This window comes from Equus przewalskii, chromosome 1, assembly GCF_037783145.1.
Source record: "Equus przewalskii isolate Varuska chromosome 1, EquPr2, whole genome shotgun sequence".
Lineage (NCBI taxonomy): Eukaryota > Metazoa > Chordata > Mammalia > Perissodactyla > Equidae > Equus > Equus przewalskii.
In genome coordinates, this window is record NC_091831.1 from 75,616,419 (window position 1) to 75,629,426 (window position 13,008).

The following is a 13,008-nucleotide window of genomic DNA, read 5'->3' on the forward strand; positions in this document are numbered from 1 at the left end:
GATCCGTCCCTTGCCTATCTCTACCCTCAGTCCCTGCCACCCTCGCCCTTCCCCCCAAAAAGTCAGCTAAACCAGTGTGAAAACAGTTCCCAGAACCTTCCAAGCTCTGTCACCTTATCCAAATCATGCTTCCTCCAGCTTTCACCCCTCCTAAAATGTTACCTCCTCAGAGGCCTCCATCCTCCAGCCCCATTATTTTCCATCACAGAACTCTGGGTTTTACTTTGTAGCATGTACCACAATTTGTAGTTAAATAAACATGTAAATATGTAATGTCCGTTCTCTCCGGTATGTTCCAGGGGAAAGAGCCTTTTCTGCTATTTCTCCCTAGAGCTTGTGTGCGCCTGATAGATAGTGCTTGGTACACGTTTGTTAAGTGAATGTGCATGACAGAACCCTGGTCAGGGAGGTGGCAGTAAGGGGCTGAAAGACACTGAAGTAGTCCTAAAATGCTTTCCAGGCTCTTTTGATGAGCTGTGTACTTGGACTTTATTCCTTTTTTGAAGTGTCAGAGAACTAATAGCAGTCATTTATTTTTAAAAATTCATGTTACATCAGGGTTCTGAGAAACTGCAGTCATTTTAGATTCTGAGCTATGGAGGTCCCACAGGGTGGGAAGCTTTTCTTTCTAATGCACCATCATGTCACTGGGCCCAGCACAGTGACATTTCGAGAGCGCTGCAGAACTGTGATACACACTTACTAATGTTAATTCATTTTTTCTCTCAAGGTTAATCTGAAGCGACCATGTCCTTTCTGGGCAGAAGATGGCCATTGTTCAATAAAAGACTGTCATGTTGAGCCCTGTCCAGAGGTAAAATAAATTTTAAAAAAATAGGGAAAAAATTGCTTTGTCTTAGACTTTTAGATAAGCATGTACTCTGTATTTTAGCCTAATGTCGATGGATTTGGACTTTCCATCAAATTTATGTGCTCTCAAGCTCTCTCCTTTTTAACTGGATTATTGAAGATTTCTTCTATACTTGCCACCAAAACGGATTTGAAGACACTCTTGTATCCAGTGGTGTTGGTGATTGGATGTGGAAGTATAGTTTGATTGTGAAATGGATGGAAAATCAGAGGCCTGTTCTAGTATTGGACCTATAATTGACTACATGTTATTTCATGCTTTATTGAATCTGCATCTTGCTTCCTAGGCAAAGAAGATGCTACTGGACCTTATATTTCAAATTTAGAGTGGGAATTAGTGCATTAAGTGGGGAAATTTCAGGTTTGGAATTAGGTCTTTACTTGGTCTTGTTACAATAAAAAAAAAAAGGCTATACTTATTGGTAAGGGAGTGCTACATTTTAGACTTTGCTTTTTGACATCTAGCATGATTAATTATATTCTTCTTCAATAGTAATTAATTGTAAGTTATATTTCAATTTTACTTTTTTATATTTTTAATATATTTATATATATTATATATAATTTATATAAAATATAAATATATATTTATAAATAAATATATATTTATTAGTAGTATTATTTCCTGAACCATTTAGGTATAAGTTACCAACATGATGATCCTTTATCCCTAAATACTTTAGTATGCATTTTTTAAAAACAAGATTATTCTCTTATCTAACCACAGCAGAATTAATACAATCAGGAAATTAACATTAATTATAATACTAATGTCTGATGTCTAGACCTTAATCACATATTGCCAGCTGACTTAATAGTGTGCTTTCTATAGCAACAAAAAAAAGTTCCTGATCCAGAGTCATGCATTGCATTTGGATGTCATGTCTCTTTAGACCTTTTTTAATCTGGAGTAGTCCCTCTGTATTTCTTTGTCTTTCGTTGTCTTGACATTTTTTCTTTTTTCTTCCTCCCTTCCTTCCTTCCCACCAGTTATTTTGTAGAATATCCCTCATTTGGCATTTTTCTGATGTTTCCTAATTATTAGATTCAGATTATGCACTTTTGGCAGGTGTACCATAGAAATTGTGTCCTCAACGTGTCATAATAGGAGGCACATGATGTCATCTTGATCTCTTGGTTGAGGTAGTGTTTGTCAGATTTCTTTTTTAAAAAGAAAATTACAGATTTCACTGTGAAGTAGGAAAAATCTTTGAGACTATGAAAATATCCCATTTTTCATCATACTTTTACCATTTAGCTTTAGCGTGCATTGATGATTTTTGCCTGAATTAATTATTTACATGATATTTGCCAAATAGTTATTTTCTGATTCCATTTCTTCTACATTTATTGGTTGACGTTCTATTGTAAGAAAGAGATTTTTCTTTCCTTTTTTAATTGTATGTTTAAGTATGAACTTGAATTATTATTTTATTTAATATTTTATTGTTTCTATCATTATGTTTTTGTTTTGTTTTTTTTGCTGAGGAAGATTGGCCCTGAGCTAACATCTGTGCCCATCTTCCTCTGTTTTGTATGTGGGATGCTGCCACAGCATGGCTTGATGAGCAGTGTGTGTGTAGGTCCACGCTGGGATCCAAACCTGCGAACCCTGGGCCGCCAAAGTGCAGCATGCAAACTTAACCACTACACCACTGGGCCATCCCCATTATGTTTTTTTATAACAGCTTTATTGAGACATAATTCACATACCATAAAATTGGCTCTTTCTAAAGTGTACAATTCAGTGTTTTTTAGTATATTCACAGAATTGTGCACCCATCACTACTATCTAGTTGTAAAACGTTTTCATCACCCTAAAAAGAAACCCCTGCCCATTTTCAGTCACTCCCTGTTTCCAGCCCCTCCTCCTGCCAGAAACTACTAATCCACTTTCTGTCTCTATGGATTTGACTATGATGGACATTTCATGTAAATAAAATCATACAAGATGTCATCTTTTGTGACTGGCTTATTTTGCTTAGCATAATGTTGTCAAGGTTCATCCATATTGTAGCATATGTAGTTTATGGAAAAAGTACTCTAGTCAGGTTTTTTCTTTTAACCTAAAAATTATATAAACTATTAAATACTGCATTGAGAGTTTAAATTAGAGCTGATTTTGATGCTCTGATTTTGTATATGGCATTAAGTTATCTGTACTATGATTTACAAGTCTGTAAATTGGTAAAACTCTTTACCTTTTACCTCAAAGGGTAGTATGAAAACAGAATTTGAATGAATGTATATTTTCTCCTCATAGAATAAAACAGTCTTTGTACCACAGCAATAGCATTACTGATTTGTGAAGAAATCTCAAAACAAAACAAAATATGAAGATCACTTTTAACATTTTTGTTGTTCTTTTAAGAGTAAAATTCCAGTTGGAATTAAAGCTGGGAGTTCTAATAAGGTGAGTCACTCTTCTTTGAATATTTCTGCTTTACCTAGTGAATCTTACCATTTACCGCTTGACAGTGGTTGCAGAAGAGACCCATAATGTGGTTTGTTAGAAATAGATGTGTTTTGCCTCAGAATACCAAATCCTTAATTCTTGCAGCGAGTGGAGAGGGTGTATATTCTTACAGTTAGGTTATATATTCTCTTATGAAATATTTCAGTTCTGTTTTTGGAACCTCTAGAAGAACTATAAAGTGTAACTACAGTGTCAGATGGCCTACACAACAGGTGTTTTATCATGCGTGTATTTTTAGTCTTCTATTTTAACTAGTCAACTTGTCATATCCAGGATTATATTGTATAGAGTAAACAATTATCAAGGTATTTTCAGCGTAGTACTTGTAAATGGCATTAAAATATGCCTTTATTAAAGATTACTCCTTTCCTTTTATGAGCATGCCATCGTTTACTTTGCCATTCATATGTTTTTAGATAACAGTTTACTTCTAGTTTTTTACTGTTGTACATACATAATAAAGATCATTATACCCTCTCTCTCTGCTTCCATATGCATCCTCGCTCCATTTTCTTTTTGTGCTCTCTCCCCTGTGTGGTCTTTTGTTTGTACTCACTCTCTTTTATTTATTTTTCTTTCAGATATAAAGTAAATAAATAAACACTGTAAAGACTGTCAAAGTCTTTCTGGACTCCTTCCCAATCCCCTTCTATTTCCTCTCTTCCCAGAGCTGGCCACTTCTCTTAAGTTGATGTGTGTCCTTCTGTGACACATTTATTTTATACTTTTATTCTGCAAGTAATATACAAATCTTTTAATATGAAATTGTAAAACATTTAAAATAGTATTATATTTTTGTATTTCTTCGAGTTAAAGACTTTTTTCAGTTTTAGTTTTTACTCAGTATTATACTTTTGAAATTTTGTCTCTGTTGATATATGGTAGATTTTATTAATTTTAACTGCTGCATAGTATTCAGTTGTATGACTATATCATGGGTTAGCCATTCCTCTATTGATGAACATCTCAGTTGTTTTCAGTTTTTTGCTATTACAAACAGTGATGCAATAGCATCTTTGTCCTTTGTCTCGTTGTGCACACATGTAAGAGTTTTCCCAGGTCTGTATTTAGAAGTAACATTGCTGGGCCATAGGGAATGCCCATCTCAACATTACAAGATAGTGCCAAATAAGTTTCGAAAGTGGTTGTACCTCTTTTGTTGTCTTTGTTTTTCAATGTGGTTCTGGATGTGGTTTCAGTTGTGGGAGTGCTGGTTCAAGAGTTGGTGCATTTTTATGGCTCCAGATCAATATTGTCAAATTATTTCCTAAGAAGATTTTCTCAGTTTACATCATCACCAACATTCCAATGCTTATTGTTATATTTTTAAGGTCTTAACTTTTTCAGTTGGTGGAAATTTGTGACTCATTTTCATTTGTATTTCCTACCTCTGTTAGAGATTTGATAATAGAATGCATCTGTGTTTAGTGTGTATCATCATTGACAGATTGGCTATTTTGCCAGTGGAACCTGGAATAAAGAGAAAGATAATAATTACTAAACTTACTTATTATAAACTTCCTTTCAGTACTTGAAAGTGGCAAACAATACCAAAGAATTAGAAGATTGCGAGCAAGCTAATAAACTGGGAGCAATTAACAGCACCTTAAGGCAAGTTTTATTTTAGTAGTATTAAGAAAATATGCTCTTACTTAGCTTATTTATATCAGAAATCTTCTGTTTTTTGTGATTTTGATAAAAAATAAAGTTTCAACTAATTTTAAAAGGAAGAAGTAGTTATTCTTTATTCTAAGTTCCATAATAGCTTTGCTTCCTCTTCTTGGCTGATTTGTTCTATTTCTAGAATGTATCATCAACAGTGACTCTATTAAAAAGTCAAAATTGAGAAGATTGCTCAGCTAGCAGGGCTTATGGATCCATTCTTCCTGATTATTATGGGAAAAGGAATTTGAACTTCTAAGTCTTTTATAAATAGTAATTCAATCTATATGTTACATTTTGAATGATGAAAGTTACTGTTAACGTAACTGTTAAGTATCATAGTTTTTTTTTCTGTTGACTTTCCCTTATTTGCTCTAAGTATAAACCTACTTTTGAAGGCCAACATAATTTGTAAGTGGTCTCAGATTGTGCAGTATAAAATGACTGAACATATCTATAGTTGGGAGTGGGGAATGGAATATTACTGAAATTTTAAAAATTTCCCTGTTTGTTTAGATTTGTATTTATGTACTATACTTGTTAAAGACTTAGTAAAGATAGAGTCTTATTTATTATCTATTGAAGAAAAATTTTAATATAGAAAAGTAGAAAAGATAATAAACACTCATTAATGAATAAATGTTAACATTTTCTACCATGTTTTTAAGAAAAGAGAAATATCAAAGATAAATTTAAAATCCCCTGTATTCTATTCCCCAATCCTGTTTTCCTCTCTTCTTTCTTAGAGGTATCTTCTATCATGAATTTGGTGTAGGTTCCGTCCATGTTTTTTGTTTTTATTTTCTATATGTAGTCTTGTGTATATGATTTTATTTGTCCTTTGTGTAAAGGTAATCCAGATAAGATCTGATGGTGGTTTAGTTCTGACCATGGTGATAGCAGTAGACATGATGAGAAGTGATCAGAAACCAAGTAGATTTTGAAGGTAGAGCTGACAGGATTTGCTGAAGAATTGGATGTAGGGAATGAAAAAAGACAGGAGCTATGAATGACTACAAGATTTGGAACTAGAAAAATGTAGTTGCTGTTTACTGAACTGGGGACACCTGCAGGAGGAGCAAGTTTGATGGAAAATTATAGTTCAACCTTGGATGGGTTAAGTTTGAGCTGCCTATGAGATATCCAATTGGAGAGGTGAGCAGGCAATTGGATATACAACTCTCAATTTCATGGGAGAAATGTGGGAGGCATTCAACAAATATATGGTATTTAGAAACGATAAACCTGAATGAGATTACCAAGGAGAAAATATAAATAGAGAAGTGATTCAGGAACTGGGCCTTAAGTCATTACTTTTGATGTAAATTGCCTGTTCATATTCTTTGCTATTGTTTCTCCATTGAGGGGTTGCATTTTAAAATTACTATTAATTTGTAGCATTCTTCGTAGAATCTGATAATTCTTTTTTGGCTATATGAGTTGTTAGGGCTTGTCTTAATTTTGCTTATAGTTTTTTTGTTGAACAGAAGTTATTTTTTTAACCTTTTAAATTAAACTATAACACACATATAATAAAGTATACAAACCTTAAGTGCAAAGGTCCGTTTAATTTTAAAAAGTGAGCCCAACTCTATAACCTCCATCCAGAACAATATATTTACTACCAGGAAGATTACTATGTGTTCTTCGCATGTCATTACCACCCTCCAAAGTTAATCATGATTTTGGGTTATATTAGCAGAGATTTAGTTTTGCCTGTTTATATAAATAGAATATACAGAATGTATTCAATTGTATCTGACTTCTTTTATTCAATATTATGTCTGTAAGATTCATTCATGTTCTTGAGCATAGTAGAATTTAATTCTTTTTCATTGGTATATAGTATTCCCTAGTAAGAATGCACCATAATGTTTCTATCCTACTGTTGATAGCTGGGTGTTTTACACATTGAGGCCATTTCAAAAACTATTTTGGTGGTGCATTTGGTATGCATTTCTATGAAGAATATACCTACAAATAGAATTAAATACTGCCAAATGGTTTTCTAAAATGACTGTATTGCATTGCCATTAGTAGTGTACTAGAGTTCTTCATTCCACAACTTCTCCAAAAATTAGTAATTTTTAAACAGCTTTACTGAGATATAATTGACATACAATACACCCCATATATTCAAAATGTATAATTTGGAATGCATACTCATGAAAGTCAGCACATTCAAGATAGTTACCATATCTGTCATCCTCCAAAGTGTTCTCATGCCCCTTTGTAACCCCTACATCCCGTCCCTTCCTGTGCCTGTGTTTCCCGCTTTGAACGCTGCTACTTAACTCACAGCACCAACTTGACATCCTGAGTTAAGCCCAAGAAATTCTTACGTTAAGTAGCTTGGCATTCATCTTCACACTGACTTTTGGAAAGTCTGGACTAGACAGCCTCGAAGGTTCCTTCCAACTTATTTATCAGCTAAATGGGGCTGGCCCTATTAGCATTAGATTAGCATTCCCTGTCTTTTCTGGTGCCATGGCCTTAGATGAAATAATCAGCAAAGCCTCATCAAGTAAGGATGCTCGATGCCAAAAGTTCCTCTAAGTTAGTCATATTGCTAACAAGAAAATAGGAATTTATGTCACAATTGCTTTGTTCTTTCCTATTTTCAACAGAAGACATACCTGATTAAACATAACTGTAGTTATCATTTTAGCTGCAACTAGAACTTAGGCATTCTTGTTTTATGGTATCGTATATTTCAACTGAGTCACCTATGATACAGATTTTCCTGTTAACTCTTATTAGTAAGCTAATTATATGTTCCTATAGGAGAAAAAAATCCCACAGTAAATTGCATTGGAAAAATTTATTGATAAAGTTGATGTAGTGCAACCAGCCTTATACGCTTCTTGTAGTGGTTGTGTTATGCAGCAATTTCTCAAATACAAAATAAATTTTTGGTTGTGACAGTATTGCATTTGGAAATTACCCGATTTATACTTAGTACGCAATTTTTTTACCTTTTTTTCCCTTTTGTGTAGTGAATAAAGAAGAGTAATAATACTTCTCTTATAGATGCTGCTATCATGTGTTCAAGACAGATCAAGAAGGTCTGAATATAGGTTAAAGAGAATGCAGGTCAAAGTTTGAGTGAACGTTGTTGTTTCTTTATCAGTCCTCCAAACCAGAAATCTTGATCAGAGATTTTGTTAAATAGGAGGTAGTATGTAAAATGAATGAGATATCATGATAAAAGTGACATTGCTATTACATAACAGTGACATGCAGTTTTTAGTATTTTGGATCCTATAAGTACAGAAGCAATTTAAATTAAAAGAATTATGAAAGTAAATTTAATAACTGCTGTAGGAAAAAATAATAAATATTTACTACAGTTTCTAAGTCAGTTGAAAAGGCCAGCTTGAATTTTGTATATAACTACATCTTATATGTATTTGTAAGTTAATTTTCTAGTCAAAGTAATTATTATTGAACTGGGGCTAATAATAATTTTAATATAGTTAAGAAATGTGAATCACTCATGGACGTTAATATCTATGTTTTTCATATAACTTGTTTTCTGCACTTCTTCATAGATTCACTAATAACTGAATTTGTGACACCATCTCATTAATAATGAAGTGACCTCGGATTATCTATTTTTAATTACACTAGAATACATTGTTAACATTTTCAATTTCGAGGTTAATCATCTTTCTTTTTTATTCCTCCTTCCCATAGTAACCAAAGCAAAGAAGCTTTCATTGACTGGGCAAGATATGATGATTCACAGGATCACTTTTGTGAACTTGATGGTAATAAAACAAACTATTGTAATTAAATTGTCTTAACTGTAACCCTTTTATAAGATGTGGAAATCAATGAAAACATAATCAGAGTTAAACTTTAATACACTGGATTTTGCTATGTGGATCTTATTATTCATAACAGCATCTATTGAGAACCTGTGTTCCAGGCCCTGTGCTAAGTGCCTTAGTACATTATTTCTAATCTTTACAGCTACTTTAATAGGTGTGTATTATTTCATATCTCAGGAAACTGAGTCTCAAAAAGACTAAAGAATTTGCCTAAGATCACACAGTAGCAAGAAGCTGGACAGGATTCAGGCCCAGGTCTGACTGAATCTAAAACCTGTGTTCTTTCCTTTATGACACATCATCTCCTACGGACCTTCAGTTCAAGCCACTTAGTGATAGGTCTGTAAACATGTTATAAAAATGTTTACATTAGAATTTGCAGGAGACCTCAACAAACTAACATAAAGACACCTTCCAATATTGGGGAAGACTGTAATTTGACTTCTCCTCAGCCCTCTTTTCAAGAGTCTCCTGGAATGGTACAAAGATAGGGCACTGTTCAACAGTAATTACCTCTTCTCTTCACAGAAGATAATTGAAGTGAATCAAAATTTTTTATCTATAGGAGGATATTCCCAAGAGTTGTGCATTTGGTCCCTCTTCGCTTTTTACCTTGTTATTGTTACATTTTTTGGTGGTGGAAAAGAATTTGAGGTTCAAGCATGCATAGTTGGAGACAGGCATCTAGAGTGGGCATACTGGTTTCTAAAGGTTTTAAAAGGATTCATATATAGAATTGTGCTGTTAATCCAGTCTATAATGGAATAAGTTACAGTGAGCTTCTACGCTAGTATGGTAAATTGAGAAGAATGCTGAGAGATGGAATGTTATTACCATGGTTTATATGGTTTCAACAAGGAAAGTTTTAAGAAATCTGAGCAAAGATTTTTTTGGTATCTGATTATAATAATGGGCAATTAATAAAATAGCCCTATTACGATACTTAGAATGGGCAAAGGTCTTATCAAAGCAAGCCGTGGTACCCAGGTTAAGTGGTCACATCACTGCTTATGCTTACATTTGGGCTCTGGTTGTCATTCGAATTATATCTGAGTGTTTAACACTCATAGACTTTCCAGCTTCTCATTTTACCTATTCTTTGATTAAAATCAACAATTTTTAGTAGGGCTTGTTTAACAGGTTTTCAGATTTAAAAATCATTTCTGTGAATATATATTTCTCTTACAGTAAATAGGTATTTAATTAAAAAAATACTATTCAATTGTAGTGCTATGATTAAATTGATAGGCTCAATTATCTGTCATCAATATAAATAGTATTAACTACTTTTTTTAACATTAGCTTCTTAAATTGTAAAAGTGGAAGAGGTCTCACCATTCAGCAAAATAAACTCAAAAGGGATCAAAGACCTAAAGGTGAGACCTGAAACCATAAGGCTTCTAGAAGAAAACGTAGGCAGTACACTCTGACATCAGTATTAAAAGGATCTTTTCGGACACCATGTCTTCTCAGAGAAGGGAAACAATAGAAAAATAAACAAATGGGACTTCATCAGACTAAAGGGCTTCTTCAAAGCAAATGAAAACAGGATTGAAACAAAAAAAAAAAACCCACTAACTGGGAAAAAATATTTGCAAGTCATATATCTGACAAAGGCTTAATATCCATTATATATAAAGAACTCACACAACTCAACAACAAAAAAATCAAGCAACCTGATCAAAAAATGGGCTGGAGACATGAACAGACATTTCTCCAAAGAAGGTATACGGATGGCCAACAGACACATGAAAAGATGTTCATCATTACTGATCATCAGGGAAATGCAAATCAAAACTACACTAAGATATCACCTTACACCCATTAGAATGACAAAAATATCTAAAACTAATAGTAACAAATGTTGGAGAGGTTGTGGAGAGAAAGGAACCCTCATACACTGCTGGTGGGAATGCAAACTGGTGCAGCCACTATGGAAAATAGTATGGAGATTCCTCAAAAAATTAAAAATAGAACTACCATACGACCCAGCTATTCCACTACTGGGTATCTATCCAAAGAGCTTAAAGTCAGCAATTCCAAAAGTCCTGTGCATCCCAATGTTTATTGCAGCAGCATTTACAATAGCCAAGACATGGAAGCAACCTAAGTGCCCATCAACAGATGAATGGATAAAGAAGATGTGGTATATATATACAATGGAGTACAACTCAGCTGTAAAACAGAACAAAATCATTCTATTTGCAATAACATGGATGGACCTTGAGGGAATTATGTTAAGTGAAATAAGCCAGTTAGAGAAGGACAATCTCTGTATGACTCTACTCATATGAGGAATTTAAAAATGTAGACAAAGAGAACAGATTAGTGGCTACCAGGGGAAAGGTGGGATGGGGGGTGGGCACAAAGGGTGAAGTGGTGCACCTACAACACGACTGACAAACATTAATGTACAACTGAAATGTCACAAGATTGTAACCTATCATTAACTCAATAAAAAAAAAGATAAAACATACTTGGCAAAAATTAAAAAAAAAAGTGGAAGAGGTGTCCTATAAGAATTTACATAAAATCATCCTTTAAGATTTTTAGGATTACATAATTGAAATAATTAGTAATTTTTATATTTTATGTAATTTATAAACCATGCATAAAACCATGCTACTAGTTGGGTTACAGCTACTCTTCTGGGTAGTAATGTTCATGTGTATCCCTGTGATTTATATCTACAGTTTTTTTAATACTGTCAGAGTAGCTTTAGAGTGATTTACTTATTTCAGTTATCTAAAATTATTGGATTAAAACAAAAATCTAAAGAGTATTCACCCCAGCTTATTGGAATATATCCATGCATCCCTGCTCTCTGCTGTTTTGTTCTTGGTACTGTCTTGTTTGGAAGGAAGATGATCCCTATAGATCAAATAGTAGGTTTTTAAATAATTTAGCAGTTTAAGGCAAGCTGCTCCCACTATCCCTCTCTTTTTGTTATTGTCTTTATGCTTGGCTTGCTTCTTCCTTTGCTTCAGGTTTCTGCTCAGATGTCAGCTCATCAGAGAAGCCTGCTGTCGCCTCCCTGTATAAAATAGTACCCACTATTGCTGTCTGTCTTGCACTGCTGCCTGCTCCCAGAGCACTAAGAACTCCATGAGAGTGCATCACATGTTATTTAGTTTATCTGTTTGTCGTCTGTCTTCTCCAACTAGATTGTGAGCTACTCGAGGGCAGGGGCCTGTCTTTTGGATTCACTACTGTATTCCTAGTGCCTAGAACAGTGCCTGGACATGGTACATGCTCAATAAATATTTGCTGAATGAAGTAGTTCGTTCATAAATGATCTAAATAGTATGATAGAGTTTTACTTTTATCTTTTCCTGTAAAACATGTTCATTAATAAGTTAAAAATATTGTTTAAATCAGTTCTATCTAAATCTAGCTGTATATGAAAATTACTTGGGAGCTATATAAACTATCGATTCTACTTAACTGAGTAAATCATGTTTTAACAGTGAGTTAGTAGCACTTTGGGGTAGAGTTGGTGATGGAGTGTTGTAGGCTTAATCCTGAGTCCATAACTTAATATTTTTGATCTGTGTGCATAAGCAAAAAGCCTGCACAGTAAGTTGGCTTATGCTACCATTATGTTTCAAGAGCTATTTGGGTGTTAGGAGGTGGGAAGGAGTGTTTAGCATCCTAGAAAATGCACTGTGGCCTCATAACACTAATATTAGTGCAGGGAAAAGAAAATTCAGTTGGGAAAAAAGGTATACTTGAGGGGAAGGAAAAAACATTAATTCAAGTTGATGAATTCCAAGAATTAGGTATTTTGATTCAGTGGAACTTCTTTGACTCTTTAGGTAATAGTTAGCATGATCAACTAGAAAGAACAGCTTTGGAGCAGCTTTGTAGACAGAGGAAGAAGAGAAAACTTTTTTGGGAGAGGACATAGTAGGGATCCAAAGAGAATTATCTGAACGAATGATACAGCTGTAAAAATGAAAAGTTATAGTTTAGGAACAAATTAATTAAAGTCATGTCACAGCTTGCCCTTGGGGGTAAGGATGGCACCAGTACCGGTGTGTTTATAGGGAGATCTCAACCTGTGTATGCTTCTCCCGCATACATTGCTCACTCTGGATGTCATGAAATTCTTGTCAGTATGGGTCAAGGGTTGACCAACTTTTCCCTCTGTAAATGGACAGATAGTAA

The 13,008-nt window shown here is 34.1% G+C and overlaps 1 protein-coding gene across 3 annotated transcripts in view; it reads left to right on the forward strand.

Moving 5' to 3' along the window:
* ERO1B (endoplasmic reticulum oxidoreductase 1 beta) overlaps positions 1–13,008 on the forward strand; it is a 63,883-nt gene that overhangs the window by 12,836 nt on the left and 38,039 nt on the right. For all 3 annotated transcript variants that reach the window (XM_070568275.1, XM_008539928.2, XM_008539930.2), the window contains exons 3-6: positions 731–814; positions 3,242–3,283; positions 4,875–4,957; positions 8,705–8,778. In XM_070568275.1, the coding sequence (XP_070424376.1) occupies positions 731–814; positions 3,242–3,283; positions 4,875–4,957; positions 8,705–8,778 (283 nt within the window). The remainder of the gene's footprint in view (positions 1–730; positions 815–3,241; positions 3,284–4,874; positions 4,958–8,704; positions 8,779–13,008) is intronic.